Source organism: Rhopilema esculentum, chromosome 18, assembly GCF_057945365.1.
Source record: "Rhopilema esculentum isolate cy_ngs chromosome 18, ASM5794536v1, whole genome shotgun sequence".
In the NCBI taxonomy this organism is placed as follows: domain Eukaryota; kingdom Metazoa; phylum Cnidaria; class Scyphozoa; order Rhizostomeae; family Rhizostomatidae; genus Rhopilema; species Rhopilema esculentum.
In genome coordinates, this window is record NC_142832.1 from 6,952,171 (window position 1) to 6,974,829 (window position 22,659).

The 22,659-nt window shown below is 37.2% G+C and overlaps 2 protein-coding genes across 3 annotated transcripts; one reads left to right on the forward strand and one right to left on the reverse strand.

The window, feature by feature from the left end:
- The first annotated feature begins 151 nt into the window (after positions 1–151).
- On the forward strand, positions 152–5,352 carry LOC135680811 (rab GDP dissociation inhibitor beta-like). Its single transcript, XM_089113574.1, has 3 exons — positions 152–1,273; positions 2,036–2,235; positions 4,511–5,352. The coding sequence occupies exons 1-3, from the start codon at positions 268–270 to the stop codon at positions 4,658–4,660; spliced, it is 1,356 nt and encodes a 451-aa protein (XP_088969700.1). The 5' UTR covers positions 152–267; the 3' UTR covers positions 4,661–5,352.
- Positions 4,861–21,924, reverse strand: LOC135680809 (uncharacterized). Of its 2 annotated transcripts, XM_089113573.1 has the most exons (12): positions 21,494–21,924; positions 20,226–20,394; positions 19,393–19,475; positions 18,037–18,251; positions 17,509–17,669; positions 15,663–15,765; positions 15,078–15,123; positions 14,432–14,523; positions 13,693–13,878; positions 12,762–12,977; positions 11,621–11,951; positions 4,861–10,899 (listed from the first exon to the last, which is right to left on the reverse strand). In XM_089113573.1, the coding sequence occupies exons 1-12, from the start codon at positions 21,879–21,881 to the stop codon at positions 7,361–7,363; spliced, it is 5,529 nt and encodes a 1,842-aa protein (XP_088969699.1). In that variant the 5' UTR covers positions 21,882–21,924; the 3' UTR covers positions 4,861–7,360. The 2 variants fall into 2 exon arrangements, with proteins under 2 accessions (XP_088969699.1, XP_065051081.2); XM_065195009.2 differs by lacking the exons at positions 17,509–17,669; positions 18,037–18,251; positions 19,393–19,475; positions 20,226–20,394; positions 21,494–21,924 and adding an exon at positions 17,111–17,456.
- Positions 21,925–22,659: the final 735 nt, after the last annotated feature.

The following is a 22,659-nucleotide window of genomic DNA, read 5'->3' on the forward strand; positions in this document are numbered from 1 at the left end:
AATTAATCATACTAATTTATGACTATGAATCATGCTTATTTATGACTATCAGGTCGAACAATACTAGACAATTCCGATCAAATCAAGGAAATCGAAATAGCCTCTTCGCAGTAATGAGGCTTGGTAGAACATCCCGGATGAATATCACACGCCTTTGAAAGACTGGCCTCTTCGAACTATCACTTTTAGGGCTGGTGGTAGTGGAAGGCTGCGACAAACTAATTCAGACAACGTTGCTTTGGTATTGTCACAACATCTTTTACAAAAATGGATGAAGAGTATGATGTTATTGTTCTCGGTACTGGTCTGACAGAATGCATTTTGAGCGGCATTCTATCAGTGGAAGGCAAGAAAGTCTTGCATATGGACAAGAACTCGTACTATGGAGGAGAAAGTGCATCTTTGTGCCCACTTGAAGATCTTTATAAGCACTTTAAAAAGCCGCCACAAGAAGGAAAGTTTGGGAGGGGACGCGATTGGAATGTAGATCTTGTTCCAAAGTTTATTATGGCTGGAGGAGAGCTCACAAAGTTTTTAATCTTCACCGATGTGACGAAGTACCTCGAGTTTAAACAGGTTGAAGGAAGCTACGTTTACAAGGGTGGGCAGGTTTACAAAGTTCCTGCCAACGAAAAGGAAGCACTTGCATCTAGTCTGATGGGTATTTTTGAGAAAAGAAGGTTTCAGAAGTTCTTATATTGGGTAACTAATTTCGACGAAAGTGTAGAGAAGACTTGGCAAGGCTTGGATCCACACAAAGTTTCAATGGACGAAGTTTACAAGAAATTCGGTCTGGATTCCAACACAGCTGACTTTACTGGCCATGCCATCGCTCTTTTTTTAGACGATTCCTACAAGTCGCAGTCGTACCTGGAAGCCGTTAAACGCATCAAGCTTTATTATACATCATTGAGTATGTACGGAAGCTCGCCATACATTTATCCCCTTTACGGCCTAGGCGAGCTACCTCAAGGGTTTGCTCGACTGAGTGCTGTTTATGGAGGTACCTACATGTTGAATAAGCCATCAAAAGAAATCGTTACAGACGAAAATGGTGTCTTTATTGGTGTAAAATCAGTATCCGAAAGTGGAGAAGAAGAGGTGGCCAGAGGGAAAATGGTTATTGGTGACCCCTCCTACTTCAGTGATCGCGTTAAGAAAGTTGGTCAAGTTGTTCGGGCAATTTGCATTTTAAAACACCCAATTCCAAACACCAAAGATGCCACTGCATGCCAGTTGATCATTCCCCAAAATCAAGTCAACAGAAAATCTGGTAGTTATATATTTGTTAAATAGGTTTTTGTATGCATAAAATTGTTTGAAAATTTACCCTATAAATATTTTGCTTTGTTGCCAATGAAAAATCAAATAACACCTGTCATGAATATTTCTCTGCTTATACAAAAGAAGGCATCAGTATCTGGAAGCAGATGTTTTGTCAAAAAACAAAAGGCATCAAATTGTAATCTGCTAATTATGAGCTTGGTAATCATTGAATTTGCCCTGTTCTTTGCTGAATTTTACTGTTTGTTTTGTAATCAAGCTTTAAAATTCTGATTATTAATTGCTCAATTTATTATTTAATGCTATATATGTTATAAAAAAATCATGTATATACACCTTTACCAGTCTGTAAAGTTTGGTCTTCACTGGAAATGCGTTCCCTGCTCAATAATTTTTATTCTTCATTTGCCCGTGCATTATTAAGAATCTGCTGTGATTCCACGCACAATTTTTGTTTATCTGGTCATTCCTCACAAATTTTCCACCATTTAAACTTCTGACTTTTGATAAAAAGAAAAAACAAAGAATACAAGGTCTCTTCAAAAGCCTTTGCTACAGATTTCATTCACGGTTTCGTGGTAAAATTCTTTGAAGTCTGGTATCTGTACATTTATATGTATAAATTTAACATTAAATGTTTTCGTTAAATGCTTGAAGGCAAATTGCAAAAAGTTAAACAGTTATATACATATATACTATTTAGTAATCAATCTTTCAGCACCAACATTCACAGAGAGCTATTTTCTTATAGATATTTATGTCTGCTTGGTTTCATACACTCACAATGTTGCCAGTCCAGGCCACTACATTGCAATGGTCAGTACAACGGTGGAGACATCCAATCCTGAAGAAGAACTCAATCCAGGGTTAAAGCTTCTGGGAGTAATAGAAGAAAAGTTTGTCTCAGTTAGTGATATTTATCACCCCACTGATGATGGTACCAAATCAAAGGTCAGTGTTCTAGCCAAATCATCATTTTGCTTTAATGCACAGCACCAGTTTATCAAAACTTTCAAGTAGGCTAAGGGTTAGACACATGGCAGAAATGTACTTCAGGCCTGGCCGTAAGATTTTTAACAGGAGAGCAGTAAACAGCTCTCCTAGAAGGACTAATTGATTTCAAGGAGAGCAAATTTGCTTTTTAGAATAATTTAGGAGAGCAATCTCTAGCTCCCCTCTAGCGTTTGAAGAGAGCCTGGAGGGGAGCAAGAGCTATGGCTTTCCTCAAATGGCCAGGCCTGTACTTTAATAAATGGGAAGGTGGTGACCCTTTGACCCCATAGTCCTTTTTGGCTTCTGTGTCACTCTTTGGTATTGCCCCTGATGTCATACTGGTTTCTTAAGCTTATATTTGTAAATTTCCTATTTCTCATATAGTCTCTTATTATAAACTAATAACTACAGCAAATTCCTTTACAAGTGTTAAGTTCGGAAAATTTTCAGTTTCATTCTGCAACCTTGAAAACCAAATGATCTTAAAAGAATAAAGGTTTTGTAAAGCTGCTATAAAACTTTCAGCCAGGATTCATCTTTTATAAAGCCAAAATTCGAATTTTTGTTCTTAAAGATTTAAGGGATTAAAACAGGTAGAGCCAATAAATAAAATTCTCTCTTGTAATGTGATTAAATTTCGCTATTAAAAAACTTGACAATATATATATTAAATTGAGAAGAAAAATAATTATTTCTTAAGAGGCAGTTTACATGAGAAATTGAAGTCTTTCTTGGCTTAAACAAAGGCTGAGTTTTAACTTGGTTGAAGGTGTAAGCCTTTAAAACATTTGTATTCATGATAAAATCTCAGCACAGTCTGAACTCAGCATAGCATCTTACCCAGCCTTAATTTCAATATGGAATGAAATTGTTATGTAAGTGAAAATAATTTCAGTTTAGAGTGCGGTGAAATGCAAGAAGTAAATAGTCAGAAATTTTTTTTATTATATTTTGCATTATTTTTTATGTTTATATATATATAATAATAAAGTGTGACCTAATCTCAACTCAGGTTCAAGTTACTCATGTAAACAACCTCTAATGGAAAGCTGATAGTTTTAAGCTTTCCATCAAGCTGATGCTTTTTCAAACTTCCCTGCTGTGTTTTATCTCCACCAAGAGAAGTCATCCATTTTTATTTTTTGGAAAAAATGTGTGCCTAAAGTTAAACCCCAAATTCACAATAAAAACCACAATTCAATTGCCTAAACAGAAACTGAATAATGTGGAGTTAATGCTTTTAAAACAAATTCAATCCATCAACAGAATTGTTTATCCCCTGATTGCCATTGGGCACAAAGCATGAATAAAATGTTTTGTGAGTTTTCCATAACTTTAGATGATGACCTAGAACAGGCCTTTTTGTAAAGAAATTCTTGATAGGACACCCAACTGCCTGCGTAAATCAGCTTACAAGGGCAATTGCCTGTCCAACAATATTTGTTAAACAAAGTCTTTCAGGACCTGAGGGGGAAGTAGGGTATTATCTGCTTACAACTGCCTAACCTTTGATTATTTGATTTAATGATCTATAATGTCAACAATGAAAAAAATTGTGATTTGTTTGCATTGGCAACTTAGCCTTTCATCCAGGAATACTGCAACTTTTACCAGGAACAGACAAAGAGAAAACATGTTAATATTAACCAGCTAAGTAAAAACATGAAGATAAAATTTGAAATCAATCAAAAACACCATCTGCAAGTTTGCTTTTTCAAAGTTCTTGTTCTAAGTATGAATCATAATCATATTCCAACTCTGTTGAAGAATTGTCTCCCTCATCACCTCTGACAATGTCATCTGGCTTGCCCCAGCCAGGGTTGGGGGCGGGGCAGGGCTGGGCTGTAGTCCCCAGACTCTTTTGTTTAAGTCTTATATTAAGGTTGTGGTATCAAAGATAATGATAAATTGACATCAAATATCAAATAAATTGAAAAGAAACATAGTAAAATGTGTCATATACTTTTCCCTAAATATACCTTTCCTTTTTCTTGCGGCCAAGATGTTTTTTGGGAAGGCTAGCAAAAGCCGCAATCGATGAGGGCCATTGCCAGCATGAAGTAAAAAGGCCTGCCTGGAAGGTAGAAGGAGTTTGTGTATAATTTGCCCAAATTTGACACCTGTTCCATTTCAAGGATTTATTCAATGTAGTATTCATATATTTGAAATGACTGCTAAATGTCTTAGCTATACCTGTAAAATCATAGCTTTCATATCATTTTTTGACTTTCAGATCCTAATTTCAAAGTCTTATGACCCAACTACTCACTTTGAAACAACTGTTGAAGACATCAAAGACATTTACAAGAGGGCAACTGACTGCGAGTTTGACATGTCAAAAGTACAAGGGAAAATTGAGAGCACAAAATCTGATGGACAGTAATTATACACATGAATTTGAATAAAGGACACTAAAAAACATAGTTTTTAGGTTAAATTGTGAAATTTCTATTTAGCATTCCATTGATTATGAATTGAACTTCCGTTAAGTTATACTTCTTCCCCAAGATATCTTGGCAATTTTACAGATTAATGATAAACTCAGAAAACTATATACAATATTATACTGTTTTTTCCACCCCCTAGTACAGCCTGAGTTCATTGTTATTCCTACTCCATGCATCCTAAGATTCTTTGTAATTTTGATGTCCTTCCGTAGCTTCCAGTCAAGAAAGTAATGGTAATAATATTTGGGTTTAGGAAAATCATAGTCATTTAGATAATGACATCACATCTTGTAAGATTAAAGGTTGTGAAGATAGATTCAGTTTTCTTCAAGTTTCCTCCTCTTTGCATGTACTAGTTTAATTCTGTGGTCACTTACTGTCAATTGCAGTCAATTGTAGTTTTGGAGTAATTATCAATCTCAAATTGTTGATTTCAGTTTTGCCTATCAATTGAATTGCTAAATTGCCATTTCTTTGCAAAGGTTGGCAAAACTTATCTCAACCATGAAAATTGTCTTGTATATTTTAAAACCTTTAATGAAATAAGACTATTATCATATTCTTTTCTTGGGAAGAGATGGAGAAACGTTTTGTTTATGATTAATGCTTAATAGTCTAAAATGGTTAATTGGTGATTTTTCAATGTGTGGTTTCTTTAGTTTGTCAGAATTCAAGTGGCACCAAATACTAGAAATTGATTTCAATCAATTATTTTAGCTTTACATCAGTTTATCTACCAGATTGTTTGAAGATTATAGAACATCTGGTTTTTTGTCTCAAAAGAAGGCCTTTTAAGTCAATGAGGTTGAACATTGGAAAGTACTAATTTGAGTTTACAAAATCTCACACGTAAATACAATTTCTTCCATAGAGGTAAACATTGCAAAGGAATTATAAGGGTCAAAGGGTAACTACCAATCAAAGTAACATTGAAATCAGTAATTCCAATGTGCTGTTTTTATACAAAAGCGTTTGTAGCTTATAAAAGGCCCTAACCCTTCTTCAAGTTGACTTGCATGGCTGTCAAACTTTAATTTGTTTTGGAACCTACTACAGTATTCCTTTCTTGTTATAAGCAACCATACCTGACAGACAGGGGCAAAACTGAAGTTAATTTTTGGAGGGGGTGCAGAGCCCCAGATTTGCTGACAAAAATTGGGTCATTGAGATATGACTGCTGGCAATAATACAACATGGCCAATTTGCTTCCAATGGAATCATCATTGAGCCATTTGAGAACTCACAAGCAATTTTTTAGGCGGTAACAGTGCACATCATCTGAATAAATCAAGTTTATTGCTATTAAGATATCTTTGAAGTTTATACCTTTTGAATAATATATGATAAACTTAGAATCTAGAAATTTGGTGCATCTGCTGACAAACCCAAAATTGGTGTGACACACCCTTTGGCTATGCTCCTGCAGACAGAGTTGCTAGCTGATCAACAAAGTCATCTTTTTAGACTAAACAGGTGCGTGACTGCTTCACGAAAGGTTGTATTTCAGAACCTATAATATAAACTTATAGTTTGGTACAAGTGATAAATTTTAGTTTAGGCCCACCATAACTATTATGCGGGTGGTTCAAGTGTAACAATTATGCTTGTATTCTTGTATTTTGTAGGCTATTTTTTCCAGGATTTGTCGAAAATCTCTTGACGGAATTTTCAACAATGTGCAAATTCATATCGATGCCATTAATGTTGAAGAGAAAAAAGCAAAGAGAGAGAAAAAGCATAATTGAACAAAACCAACCAAACTCAATTTCATTGATAACTATCAAATCGATAATTAAAACAGAAGTACGATATCGTTTACTAAAAGGATATTTACAACTCAAACAAACAAGCCAACGACGGCATCAAAAGTTGCAAGCTAGGAGATAAAAAGTAAGGAGATTCTAAAATAGCCAAGCATAGAATCTACGGCGAATCATGACCTTCACAACTGGGGGGGGGGGGGGGAGAAGACCATTTGCTATCACTATGAACCGATAGGTCAATGAACGATTTCACATAACAATCTCTATTCCTCAACAGGCAGCCTTGTCAGATACACTTCTACATAATAATACCCGTTTCCTAAGACGCAGTCTAGTAAATGGAGGGTGGGAACAAGTACAACCTACGACAAAAAACAAATATAAAGACGTGTTGATTTTGGGATGGACAACTGTAAACAATGCCGCATCATCCAAGAAGCAATACACCCAAGGACATCTTATCTGTGGGTGCACATGGCCTTCCAACTTTGGCAAATTGTTATTTTCTGAGAAAATGTGTCCCTCTCTACCTTTGCCCCTCCAACTTTTAAATGCTTCGGATGTCCCTTAATACACCGTCACTTGTAGGCATACGAAGACTATTTTGTGTGATTCGGTACCATTGAAGATATTGGACGTGGAAACATTTCCACATTTACCTGATTGGGGTGACTATCTTTCTCTCGCATCAATTATAAGGTATTATGTAAATTAGAGTTGAAAGTTCGTATCCGGGTTGTAAGATTATGTATTCAAAGAAGTTTTAAATTTTCTGCAAACAATGACTAGTTGTTTCAAGTCATAATGACTATTCAGAGAAGGCTATTCAATGACCTCGTTCGGGAACTAAACAACTTTAAACTGTAAACTTTTTCAGCTATATTCTGCCTCCATTTCGGCGCTCTCTTTGGCCTCTGATCCATGTATTTCCACTGAGGGAATTGGCGACACAATGCTGTATGTCACACTTGATCTATCCTTCACAGCGGCCAAAGTTTGAAGTTCAGAGCTGTCACGAGCAGTGTCTGCCAATGGAAAGTCTACTACTGCTTCTACGGATGTATTAGCCTCAATTTTTTGCACAGGCAAAGACGAGTTTGAACTGGCGCATGAAGACTGGGCTGCCTGGTTAAACACGCAAGTGTCACTACGCGCAGTTGAATCGCTCTGCGTTCTGATATTAGCAACTTCGCTTGCGATCGAGGCGACATAAGATTTGTTTTCAAGCAAACTAATTGCGACTGTTCCTCTAGTTGGCGAAATTGCTATGGTAGTTTGTTTTGAAACTTGATCTAACGATTTCAATGCCTTAACGGCAGTAGTAGAGTCGCTAGCGGGGCAGATCTCCTTTACCGCCCGCGACTGAGGTACAATGACAAGTTGCGCTGCAGTTGCAACCCCTCGGTTCGACTCTGCCGGGCCTTTAACTATTTGTTTGGCTGGTATTTGTGCTGGCAGCTGCACAATCTGGGCATGTAATGAGCGAGCAGGCAAAGTTGCTTGATATTGCGGTCCAAGAGTAAAGCCCGCAGGGGCTACAAGAATGGGAGACGATGCTTGAGAAATGAGGTCCACTGGCGATACGAGATTGCTGTTGTGAGATGATTTGATAGCAGGTTTAATTAGCTGCTCTGTTTTTCTTGGGGAAAGAGGAATTACTTGTTGCTTAGTAATAACGTTTTCCCCAGTCCTTACACCGTTGTTGCTGGTGTTGACAACAAATGACAGATTGGTGGGGGACCGCAAACTGGTACCCTGATGTGACGTCACTTGGCCACTTCTGCCGGCAAATATCCTATTGGCTAACCCCGTAGCTCCCGTACATACGTTTACAACTGTTGCCGCATTTCCAACTGCACTGGCAAGCACTGACACTTCAGATTCTCGATTTGAGGCATTGGTAATTGTACCAGGGATCTTGCTACCAGCCACGCAGGCAACTTGACTGTTTGGTTGCTTCACAGCACTAAAAGGTTCAGGAAGAGCATTATTTAGTTTGGCTCCTCCAGCAAACACGGTTGTGCTGGTTGTTAATAAGCTCTGGATCAATTGTGAGCTTCCAGGAAATGTCAAACCAGCAGTCGGCATTGCTTTGGGCGCATTGTTAGTGACAATGTCACTATTCACTGCATTGTGAAGTTTTGGGGTTCGAGCAATAGCAACCTTTTTTCGTGGGCTCTCGCTGCTTGGAAGCTGGTACACAATGCTTCCCTGCAGCGTAGTTAGGCCTTCTTTGATTGATCCATTCTCGATCAACAATGGTAAGGGTGAGTTCACTTTTGATGATACTGACTGGTAATTCTGGACACCTTCAAAGCGGGACTTACCATGAAGTTTTCTCTTCAATGCTGCAGCATGAAGTTTGCTTTTTAAGGTTGTAACCGGACATTTACTTGTTTCAATAATGACATTCCCTTTATTTGCAGCTCCTACTGTAACTTTGCCTCCTGAACTCAAAGGTTGCTGTTGTTGAATCGTAAAGATACAGGAATCCCCACTAGGTTGGAGAACAACTCTTTGTTGTATGCCACCTTGCTGGAGATTTTGCTGGAGGTTTTGCTGGAGATTTTGTTGGAGATTCCCTGGGCTTAAACCAGACTGCGGGGCTGTTAGAATCAAAACTGGCTGACTCTCCCCAGCTGATGTGTTTCCTAGTACTAATGGTATCCCATTCTGTTTCAGCATCGGCGTCCCTTGAGAAACGACAACCACCGGGCTGGTACCCCCGGTCATTCCAGTTTTACTTGTATTCATTTGGATAGAGCCGCTTGCAAGATTAGGTATTTTTATAGCTTGCTGAGGAGCTAAGATCGTACTCATTTGCTGTTTTATCGGCTGATTGAGCCTAGAAGCAGGTATAACGTTGATATTAACAATCTTTTTATCGCTGATCTTATTGCCAAATACAGGTGCGGCTTGACTAGTCACTGCGAACAAACTTGGCTTCACGGGTGACAAAACACTGCTGCAGGGTGCCGTTAGGTTGGAGGCAGATGCTATATTTATATTAGGCACAGGTCTTGCACCAACTAGTTCAGCTCGATCTTGCTGGCTTTTCACTACAATAACGTTAGTTTGCTTTTGACCTAGGCCCTCCTTCCCAGTGGCAGTTGCTGTAGTAGAAGCGATAATAACAGTTGGCTTTCTTAAAATATTCGGCCTTCGTCTTTGCAAAACAAGGGACTTGTCCTTTCCTGGTGAACATTCTGGTGATTCTGGAAACAGTACAGGTTTCTTTTGCACCACTGTTGGTATAGCTGTATCAGCTTTCTGGCAATCGATTTGAATGTCTTTGTTATTGGGAACTTGATTCGCCTTCAGTGGCTCGTTAGTCTTTTTGCCCTTCTCTGTGCCTATTACTGTTTTTGCATGTGAATGTTTGTCCTTTGTCACTACAATGATCTCGCTTGGTCCCAGTTTCATCTGCATTACATCAACTTTACCATGTTCATTTTTAAGAACAATGACATCTTTCTGGTTGACATCACCACCCCCTCCTTCAAGGGCAGCCAGAGATTCCTTCGTTGATTTCTGAGATAGATTCTTTACTTTGCTTAACACAGCAGCAGTTTTGACTACCTTAGCCTGACTTCCTGCGCCTTGTTTTACAAAACTTACTTCCTTTTTTCTTCCACTCTCAGTTGATGAAGTCTCCTTCTGTGCTAAACTGGCAATATCGGCTAGGGCCTTAAGCCCATCATAAGAACGGAAACTCTCCCCAGACTCACTATTTGCACGCTTCTTTTGTCCGCTTTTTTCACAACCGTTTTCAAGAACCGAATGGTCAGTTTTCAATGCTTTTAAGTCGTTAACAGATAGGCCTAAATTTGCAAGATTTCTCTCTTCTTCAGGTTTCAATAGCTTGCCTTCCTTCAAGTCATTTTTTATCTTCTCAAGTCTTCTATTTCTCAACATTTGAATATCACTTTCACTGATATCGTCATCAGACATAAGCCTTGACTGTCTCCTGGTACCATAAACTGAGCCAACGTGTTTTCTGCTCAGCTGGCTTTCATTTCCTGCCTTCCCAAAGCCAAGACTGTTTGCCTCTCCAGCCTTTTGACCAAGACTGAGCCTGGTCCAGCGTCCACTGTCTACCGTCTCTGTCGACGCAGTCTGCCTCTCAGGTTGAGCCTTAGGCCTTTTCCGAGCAGGCTGATCAGTATCGGCAAACAACTGTTTTACATCAAAACGTTTGTTCCTTAGCCGACGATCCTGCTTACTTAACAAAAAAGACGCAACTTTCGCGTCATTTGGCGATAAAACAACGGATTCCACGCTGGGTGCCACCAACTGAGGCATTTCTTCATCATTTTCCTTCGTCAATGGCAGTACATCTTCGGCCTTGACACTCTCTTCTTCAAACTCATCATCATTTCCACTCTCCCAACCACTTTCTTTATCTTGCTTGTCTAGCAAAATATAATCACAAATTATTCCAGGAAAATCCAACTTACCAGATCAAATATTGGAAAGATTCCGTAAAGATTTACTATACGCTAGAAAGTCTGAAATTCGCCTTATGTAAATTATGGTTTGTTTGAAAGTTGGTGAAAGTTAACCGATTTTGTTTCCGGTTGTTGTTGTTGTTGTTGTTGACGAGAATTATATTGCTGGCCATGTTCAGACTCAGTAAAAAGAACATTGAAAAAAGTAAGCTTTTGAATGGACCAGAAAGTAGATTGTAGACTAACTTAATTTATAGATACAAAAACCATATCCACAGCACTTCATATAGTTACATCTTTAGATATATCATGCTAAAAAATTTGCAGTGGTGATTTTAGGAAAAAGAAACTTTTTTGAAGATAACACGAAATAGTGGAAACAAAGCTAATTGCTCGACACTCTTCAGGGTAAAAACGTCGGAGATTGACCGAAAGTAAGCAGTAAATTGTCTGACCCCATGAACCAAATTAGTTACGTTATTGAGGTCGTCTTCATCGCAGCTCATGAATTAGAAAATTGTCCTTTCGATAAAGCAATTAATCACAGATCGAATAGAAAAGGTATTCACAAACACCTATGCTAAACATTACCTACCAGTTTGATAAACCAAATTACATGAACAAAGATCCCGCAAGCCAAGGAACTACAATTTCTTTGAACTAGGATTTCTTAGAAAAACCTTACCTTCCGGTTGGTTTACTTCCTCATCAGGCGCCTTGCATTCCAACATCACTTTCGTTCGCGCTTTCAGGTTGCTTTTAATAAAATTCGCTTCTCTCTTTTTCAATTCAACATAAAGTGCTTCCAGCATTTGATGCAGATCTTTTTCAGGCAAACGCCGACTGGATTTTGCATTCACTTGCTGCTCGAGCATATCAAAAAGATTCTTCAAAGACGTAATGTCGTTGACAATCATTTGAAAGTCCCTGGATGTATCCTTTTTAGGCCTCTTCTTTCCTTTCTTGGGAGGTTCTACTTTAGGAGCTGGCGGGGAAAGGCTCCTTTTCTTTTTTATCTAAATAGACAACGCAGAGACTATAATATCATAAATGGAGCAGACAGACTGATAATCAGAGGACTGGATACAACATCCAATAAGAAGAGCAAATAAAGCAGTTCTTGTCAATTCCCTTTCCATTTAAGGCAAAATCAGTGTATGATCGGGAGAACCTCTGCCAGTAGTCAAAACGTTTTGTGAACTCTTGCGATTCATATTGCTTCAGTGACGTATTATATATATTTTGACATAGAATGCATACTCTATATGATTTCAAATGTCTTCTGTTCCCCGTTGAAAGAAACAATGATTGACACGTCGACAAGCAGAGAGAGAGAAATATACAATACAAGGATTCCTAGAAAATGATTGAAGTAGAGTCCTGGGCACTAACCTAACATAACGTAAATGTCATGGTTTTTAAGTTCATAAACAAAACAGTGATAATACCGAAACTTTTGAAGTTGTCGGGAAGTAGTGCTGTTCTAAACGAATGCCAGCCGTCACTGTGCTGAGAGCAAAACAAAATGTCCCTAGACTCTCTTATCTAATAAATGCTTGATTATCTTCATGGTAATCCATCTTTCTATTTCTTTTCACTGTTTGGTCTCAGTTCACAAATCGATCAATCCCAAAACAATAAAAAATTGTCTTGTGTTTTGTACTGTCCAAACTAAAAAGACGCCAAAAATTCACCGTCTTCTCTCTTGTATTCCCACAACAGGGTTATTGATTAAATCTCCTATTTTAATGCAGGACTACAAGAAAGATTATCGTATATATAGATAAGATATATAAGAAAAATGATCGTAAAATTTCTCAGCTCACCCTTTTCGATGTTCTAACCACGGGTTTTGTACTGTCCAAATTTTCGTTTATTTCACTGTTCTGTTCCTTCTTAATCCCCCCTTTAATATCCTCCTTAACCTCCTCCTTAACTTCCTCCTCAATCTCCTCCTTAATTTCTTTCTTCATTTCCCCCTTAGATTCCACTTTTTGCTCTTTTTCTTCTTGAATTGGCACTTCCTTTTCCATGATAATGGGCTGTGGATAGAATAAGTTTATACATTTGCCTTCGTACAATTAGAACACCTCAAATGTATACTGATTAATAAGGCAAAAAGGGAAATGTAGCTGGAAACAAAGCGGTCGAATTTGTTCAAGCACCTCACTCTGCAACTCCAAAAGCTATCAAAAACTCAACCTGTTGTTGCTTTATGATTAAAGGCACTATGTCCCGACTAATTTCGCTGACCATTTAAATTTCCCATTCGTTGGACTACACAATAGACCTATTGTTACGTATCCATTCGGCTTATTCTCAATGTTTTCTTGGTCATAAACACGCAGCAAAGCCTATTGTTAATTCTGAACAGTTGGCTGACGGGACATAGTTACTTCAAGTTCAAAACAACCACTTGATTCTGAAGACTAAAAGTTAATGCACGGGATTCATCGCTTTGTTACAACTGAAGTATGGCGAATCAAACAAACTGGATCGAATGAGAAAAACCTTGTCCTAAATCCCCAATATACTGTGAAAACTTTATTTTTGATGCAAATCAAAAATCCTCAAATACCTACAAAGGTTGCGTAGTGTTAGCTATAGAAAAACAGCTTATAATGAGGTTTTGGCTCTTAAAATGTCGGCCTAAATTTTCATTATCTATTGGAACTTTCGGGGAAGGGTACTGTTAAGAGATGATACAGCCTCGCTTGGGTAAGTAATATTTTTAAGGGAAAACTAAAGATTCGTTACCTCGTATCTGATTCTAGGAACGGCTGGCTCGACCAGTGTTTTCTGTTTGTAAATACGGACATCAGTGGTCCCGAAATTGGAGATGTAGTGGTAAGAGAACCCCTGGGAGTCGCAGCCTAAGCACAGATCTTGACGATCAATGATCTCCAACTCACCGAAGTAGTCACGCATTGATGAATCCTGTTCCTGTATGAAAAATACGTATCTTATACTCTGTCTCTAGTTTGGCTTTAAATATAAAGTTTATTTTGTAACAAACTTCGAATAAATAGAAGGATAAATAAGAAATATATAGGGATGATTTCAGAAACACAATGACTTCGTATTTATAGGTTTCAGACAGGTACTAACACATATCTAAGTATCAATAACAAATGATAAGACTCCTTTTAAGATGAAAACTTTGTGCATGCTCAATATTCACGTTGGAACTAATGTCCCACTTGACTCACTTAACTTCGACCCACTTGATAAAAATTGGTTCTATGATTTGAAAGCTCAGTGTTGTAATTGCGAGAAAGTTGATTCCCCAAGTCAACTTCTTTTGGTCTTTATCAAATGCCGAAAAGAAGCTGACTTGGGGTTCTAGTCAAATATTCAATCCAAAATGTCAATGATCCCCTAAACCCTGGCCCCCACTTCAATGTATGTATGCAAAAGAAAGGATAAGAATCAATGTCACTGCTGTGTTGTAGCATAGCTGAAAAACAACAAAACATAGAAGAAAAGAATGGTTTACCAAGGCAGCTTCACACAGAGCTTTCAGAATCCACATCCTCGACTTTAAAGGCAGATCGTGAAACTTAGAATCAATAAACGGATTGACAAAGCCTGCAAAACATAAATAGACAGTACTTCAAAACGATTAAAAGATCTGATTTCTTAAAGAAAATGTTCCACAACGACTCACATCCTAATAAAGATTTTATTTTCAAAGTCATCGACATGCTAAGGGTTTAAGTTCAACGCAAATCATACAATATTTAGCTGCATAGGGATGCGGTAAACATCTATTGAGCCCCTTGGTAAAAATTTGGCGAAATTCAACTTCAAATGGAAAACGCATGTTGTAAGTTTGGTGTAAACTTATACCATGCCTGGCTGTTTGAGGAGAGCCATAGATCTTGCTCCCCTCCAGGCTCTCCGCGAATGCTGGAGGGGAGCTACAGATTGCTCTCCTAAATTGCTCTAAAAAGCAAATTGCTCTCCTTGAAATCAATTTTCCTTTGTTTATCTTCTTATTCATCTAGAAATTGCTCACCTTCAGATTACTAGGGGAGCTTTTTACTGCTCCCCTACTAATGGCCAGGCCTGATATACTCTGTAGTTGTTGGCCTATAGAGCTTGACAAATGCCATCATTATGTTTTTTAAAAAGATACTCACCCAGGACATCGAAGAGCTCAGTATCAAAACCAAACAGAGATGCAGTCTAAAACAATTTTAAACAAAACTATAACGAGTTTCTGTACAATGGCAAAGTGGGAGTTAAATTTTTGGGGGCTAAAGACGGAATTCCTTGTCGATTCTGAGAATTAAAAATTTTGAACTTTAACTTTATCCTCCTGCTGGTAAGCCGCTGCACAACAGCTGCTGGTCAAAAATCTTCATGCTAAGAGTTGATGTGTCTCATTTAACTGTTCAACTTATTCATAGATCTTTCAAATATTCTCTCAAAATAATAAAATTGATGCTTAAGCTCCAGCAGTGAGAATAATTCACTTTTCATGATAGATATGACCTTCTTGGAACATAAACTGACAAGCCACTTTCCTTTAAGAAATTATCTTTATTTGTAATTACAAAGACATGAAAACCAAGCTGAGACCCTGAAAAAAGGATCTTGAGAATCTAACCATATTAAATACTGAGATTGTAGAAATGAAGAACCTTTAAGAAAAATGACAGTGTCACTCCACCATCTATGTAGGTGGAATCACTGTTTAAATAATTTTCAATGGTGGTACTCACATATTCAGGACCATTTGTGCTTGCCATTTTGTACCAAGAGAGGATTTTTGCTTGCACCTTTTCTGACCAAACAACATACTTCATTGGTTCTTTTGTGTTTAGCCTTTATGTAATGTAAATTAATAATTAAAAACTTTATTAATATGTTATAGCTGCTATTAATGTCTAGATAAATGGAATATATCAGACATAAACATTGAAATTCACATCTTAGTTCAAATTTTTTACAAATAAAAACCTTCAAATCCTTCAAGGGAATAGTATGTAAATTGAAAATAAATACACCTAGGGTAAAAATGTTGTTGAAATGCTGATCAGAACTGTAGGCCTCTAGAATTTAAGCACATATCATTGGCTTACAATTCTCATGATGTAACCAATCACATGAAATATTTGCTGGAGTTGAATAGTAGCAAACAAGCCCAACCTATCACATGACGAACCACACTAATTGGCCTGGAACTCAAGGAACATTAATCTGGAGCAGCTCATCTAACTAGCTTGAAGGCAATTTCTAGCTATATTGTAGGTATTGATACAAATCGCACATCATACCTTTCTTAATAAATTTATTCCCAACCTTTTATCAGATGGTCTGAGTGTCTCTGATGGATTGTTTGAATTATTAATTAGGCACCAATATGCTCTGGCTAATGTTAAATGATGCTGACAACTAAAATTTATGATAATGGAGATTTTTAATCATTGTCTTAGTCAATTGGCAGAGGCGGCGCAAAGCATCGCAAAGTAGGTAATCAAAAATTTGCAAGCAAAGCAAGCGGATCCCCCAGGGAAAAATTTTCAGGACCACGCCCTTTCAAAAACCCTAAGAATGGTGAAAAATCGTATGTTTGATGGTTCAACTGTTTTAGCAATTTCGTAATTTCGAAAACAATTTCCCTCTTGCTTTTCCTTGTGCGAATAAATATAACATTATCAATGTGATTATGAACCATTTATGCGTATCTTGATGCATTTTTGTTGTGTTTAACAATCTCTCTTTGCCTTGCCTCATCTAATGCACAAGCAACATCGATATAACCTAGCTGTGCGGTTGGGTAGAATTTGGTTTTGGGATGCTTGATGACTGCCATTTCGTACCCTGTCGAAGTAAACCATGAAAGCATCTTAGTACGAAAGGCGCTTGACAGACTCACTGGTTCATTCTTTTCATTTATTCTGGGGCATGGCTAACCATCCTTTTTTAATTACAAACGCTGTTCATGACTCAGCTGATTTTCTTGCTCAGAATGCAGTGAAAATTCCCCCCCGCGATAATCGTTTGTAATCACTCTACTAATCATGAAGGATGGGGAACTGCTCTTGAGGTAATGAAACTGCGGGATGATTACGTAGCTGCGTGACGCTCTTTGTTCAAATGCTGTCAGCACAATAAGACTCTACGTCACAGAAACAACGAAAAGGTAACCAAACCGGGATCTGATTACCTTGCAGCCTCGCGGCCCTCGCGGTTCTCGAAGTTCTCGCGGTCGTTTGAGCAATAGAACAAAAAGAACATGCGTCAGAGGATTAAGAATTTATTATCGTCTGCCATGAAACAAAAGCCAAAACAAATGAAGATCAAAATGTCAACACGCCGTAAAACAACCCCTGGACGAGCTTGCCCATGTGGATTTTGCTTCACAACAGGTTCAGTCAAGACTTGATAACCCTCATTGTGGTCGTAATAAAAATATACTTCAGTTTAGGTTTAAACATAATTTTTTCAAGTTCTGGAAAAAAATAGGTAATCAGCGATTACCTTGATCACCCCTAAGCACCGCCCCGGTCAATTGGTTACTAAAATGTCTTTAGAAAGAAGCCACTTAATAGTGTAAATACTTGCCTTTTCCTTTGAAATGGAGTAACAAGTAATGATGTGAAAATCTTGGCCACAAGGGAGCTCTTTTTTGGAAGAAGCATCCCCAGCTCAAACTCAGAATAATTCAGATCTTGGAGGTTCAGAAAATCTTTCAAGATGCAGATAAATATCCCAACTGCTGGAAGCTGCAAAAAGGTTTCAATGCAAAGTGAACAAAGCTGGAAGATTTTTATCTTTTGCTGGTCTTGATAACTGGATTCATATCAGTGAAACAATAATTTAGGATATCCAGTATTTGAAACAGTATTCAATTAATCTTACAAAAATTGAACTTTTCTCTTATCATGCTATTTTCAAATGTTCAGGAAATAGCCTATTGTTAGCAAGCATTCAATTAATGTACAAGTACATTTTCTACAATTCATGTACAAAAACATTTTCTACAATTCATGTACAAAAATCATTCTCAAAGACAGATGTGATTGTGTGGCACAGGCTGTTACAGGATGTAATGTGTTTCGATAAATATCTGTAAAAGAATCATAGCCATACCTCCCAAGTACTGGATATCTGATTCATAACTTCATCATTGAGAAATTCTTTTGTCCATTTCTCACACTCATCCTCAAGAGCATCATTTAACTCCTTCTTTTCTTTCTCTTTCATTCGTTTCCTCTCCTTCTCTTCAAGTTCTTCCTGAAGATGCATTTGCATGGCAATGAGCGAACTTTCCCCATTCGTTGGCTTCATACTTACTCTCCTACTACCTGTAAAAATGTTTCCAAAGTCAATTAAACTTTCCAAGTACTCAAAATGACTGGCAAAGAAAAACAATGTATTTCCATTCAATAAAAGAAACCTAGCTTGTAAAACAGTAACGTCTTTGCGTGCTAGTCAATTAATTGTGAATAAACAAAATTTGATACAATAAAATAACGACTTTGTACAAGAAATTTTTTTGGTATTATAAATATTCATTATAACTGACTAAACTGACTAAATATTCATTTCTTGTACAAAGTTTTTATTTTATTGTCTCAAATTTTGTTCATTTTTGACGTACAGCATACACAACTTCATTGAAAACCAATTTATTGTGAATAAGCCTGGTAGTATCAAGTTAAAAAAACAAAAAAGCTCCAGCACAGCATACTAAAGTACTTTTCATCTAAAACTTCTAAAATGTAAATGCCAGACTATGATTGATGGTAATTTTCATCTAAAACTTCTAAAAGGTAAATGCCAGACTATGATTGATGGTAAACAGGAATTTCATTCTAAGTATGAGGAAAATGGGGAAATATGATTGAATTGATTGGTTGTTAGACTTTGATCAATCAACCACCCCTAACCTTATATATAGTTGAAGAGTCTAAAGGAGAACACAAACTCCTTCTGTCCACACAACTCATTAACTTTCATTTTGATGTAGACATATTCCAAAATACCTAAACAAAAAGATGACTTAGATTGCCAAAATCTATGTCGCTATATATCTGCTCACACTCTGAATTCTTGAGCAAAAGTTGAAATGTGGCCATATTATCTTTTATTAGGGCATTCTGATTTGAGGAGCCAATTGACGTCCAATACTAATACTATTTAATACTTGATGACCTAACTTGCAGGCATATGCTGATTAGAATGTCTTGCAAACCAACATTTACATGTTTCAATGCTTTCTTCAAATTCATCATTGTGCTTAAAATATGCTTCAAAAAGTAGTAAAAATATTTTTTTAAGTCAAAATTTTAACCACACAGTGATCTTGTATCTAGTTTCTTCAAATATCGCCTTATGGCTCTGTAGTGGACCGGCCATCTAGCAATTGGTTTCTTGTTTTGTTTTGCTTGAGTCTAAGATTATCAAAAGAGGTCATAGCCAAGGAATTACAGAAAAGGTACTTGCCTGATGTAAAAAGAAGGCTATTAAGATATTCCTTATTTCTGACTTCATTTGTGGCAGCTATTGTTGTTTTGTTACGCAGTTCTCTAGAAAAAGATATGAATATTTCCAGAAAATATTACATGGTAGAAAATATTCATTATGCATCATGCATGTAAAAATTACAATCAAACTTCAATATTTAGACAACAGTTTAATAATAAATGCACATTTACAAATATGACAAAATGAAACATAATTACCCCAAATATTGTTTCAATAGTTTCCAATCTTAGTCTAAGTGAGTCTTGTAAAATGGTATCACAAAGGCTGTCCAGGGCAAATAAACCATATATTCTTTGCATGCAGAACAAATAGCTGTGTCTTGGCATAGGTTACAATGTTTACAACTGCTTTAGCACAACCAAATAGAGTTACATCAGGGGGCTGTGGAGGGTAAGTGCTTGGGGGACACAGCCTCCCTTGCTAAAATCTAGTGGGATTTCACTAGGTACCCTGTACCTCCCTGAACTTTTTTTCTGCAACCCTTTATTTCCTATAGATTTCTTGTGAATGAGCAATTTTTAATCAGCCATCTTGAATGACTTAATCAGCCTTGATCAGCCTAGTTTGAATAACTACATTACCACAACAGCTAATCCTTTAGACAAATGCAAGCGGTCACAGCTATAGGTGTGGTTATGGAAGTGGTTTAAAGAAGTTGCCTGATAGAAAATTCCCCTACTAGCTATATAAAGTACTTGGTAGAGCTTTAAATATTGTGCTATACTAAAAAAGCTCTGAATCTATTTCTCCAGAGGTATTTATCATTTCAGGTATTGAAAATTTTTTTTTACCTTGACAACAAGTTTAGTTTTTGCTCAAGAATCACTTCAAGCTTGTGTGCTTGTTTTGAAATGAAAGCATCGACACCATTATACTTGTAGCAATTTTCAATCATTTGCCTTATATCAGCAACCATTTCAGTTATTGAAGAATACTGCATGGCATGAAACTTTTCTGAAACTGAAAATGTAAACAAGAAACAATATTAAAGTAGTTTGCAAAAATGATACAGTTACAACTCAAAAATAAGTTGTATATTTATTTACTATCACAATGAATTAGACCAAAAGACAACTGGCAACCTTTTGGTTAATTTATACGACAAGCTAACAAGCTGCAGGTGTCAAGAGACTGGGGGGGGGGGCGAAAAGTTCCCAAATCATCAACAATTTAACAACAACTTACAGCCAAAAAAATTTGCCCAATCTCCCCATTCTCTTATGATCCTGGTTCATTAATGAATGGAAACTGTAATATCATGAAATTTTTTCATGTAAATTTTATTATCTCAATTCAAACGATGGTTGATACGTAAGTTATTTCAGTATCACCAATAGGTAGGGTCCATCCCCTCCTCACTGATTGCACCAAAACAAACCAACCAATACCCCTATACACAAGTACACAAAATGTCAGTGTAAAACTGAATAAAAACTCTCATGGCAGCTCTCGATTGAATGCAAGTGCATTGTGTGTAGCAAGATAAATAGGGAACTGCTATCTAGAAGGCAGATAGAAGTAAAGAGTTTCAGCGGAACCAAGAAAACTAAAAGAGATTATCCAAAACAGACGGCCTGACCTCCAATAAAAGGAAAGAAATATATTATATTTGGCAAGTTTTCGATAAGATAATGAACTTGTTGTCAACATTTTGAAACCGAATAAAAGTATTTATCTTGAAAAAAGCTCCAAAAATTTCGTTTCATAATTACGAAACTTTTACCTTGGTTCTCTAAAATGGGGCTAGGCCACATGGAATGATATTCACTCCGAGAAAACGAAAAATAGCAGGCAACAGGGCAATGCTAGTAAATAAGAATAAATAAAACTTTTGCTTAATGGCTGGAGCAAATGAAAAATTTAAGCTAACAAAGAACTTTAAAAAAAGAGAAGAGTTAAAATGTCTGTGTTACGATGCAAAATACAACATTGCAACATCACGCCGTCTATTAAATTCCTCTTTTACCTGATTGGTTGATTATAATTGTGAAATGAAATTGACCAATCAGTACGTAGCTACAGTAGCTACATCTGAGCTGTAAATATATTTCGAACTTACTTTTAAACAGGTCCATTGGCTCTTTGATCACCTCGTAATAATCAGGATACTCATCAGGGTTCACAGCACTCAAAAATGGCTCAATAACCGACTTTGTCTTGTCACTTAGTATTTCTCTAAGAATCTTATAGGCGTGACGAATTTCTGGACTCATTTTCACCCATACACCGACCAAAACAGGCAGAAAATCTTCAGCAGTGATAATTTTGTTTCTCTCTCCCCTAACACTGCCTTCAGCCCTCGAGCCAGCATCATTACATTTTCCTGCTCCATCAGCTACAATTCCTTGTAATTTCTCAGAATTTCCCACATTATTCAAGTGTTTATGTCCAGATCCATTCCAAAAGTTCTTGTTTTGAAGAGTCACATTCATTTCTTGGTCCTCCATCTTGACCCTCCAGTTACCAATGTACAGTCCTCTTCCAATGTTGTTGCAACTCTAAGTCTGTACTTAAAGATTTGAAAGGGAGAATTTGTTAACAAACTGTCGAAAGAGCATTTATATACGACAGCTCAGGAATTAACAATACCTTCAAGACAATAATCAGGAATTGATAATACCTTCAAGACAATATAAGTAGCTACATAAAATGTTAATTTTAGAGGACTGTCATAGAGATTTTATTAAAAATGTCTTTCTGTGTAAAAAATATTTAGATCAAAACTCATTTTCTCTTTTCTTCTTGCTGGACCAACTTAGAAAATCCTTTGCACACCTGAACATTGAATTTCCCGCCATTTTCAAGTGGAGAGGCAGGGTAAAACAGATGAGGCCCCTTTTACCGCCTCCTACAATACAGGCACGCTAGAGCTATAGGGGGGGGGGGGGGGCTGGATCGCCTAAACTTTTGGTAATGAAACCTTCAAGAGTATAGCATCAAAGATAATGGCGGCAACTTGCTTAAAGCCCTCCTTCCCCAAAATGTTCTCTGGCCTTCCTGTCATAACAAAGCAAAGCATTAGCGCAAACAACGTTGGGGCTCGAGCCCCCCTAGGGTACTTTTAGCTAGGACTCAGTCATCCCCGACAGCTTATTAAACAGAAAATAATTTTGCAGTTAAGATGACTTGCTATCAAAATTGCTGTCGGGATTCGCTATCAAAAGGACCTCTTTGATACGGTCATTGAAATGCCTAATTAACATTTAACGAGAAAATGTGAACCCT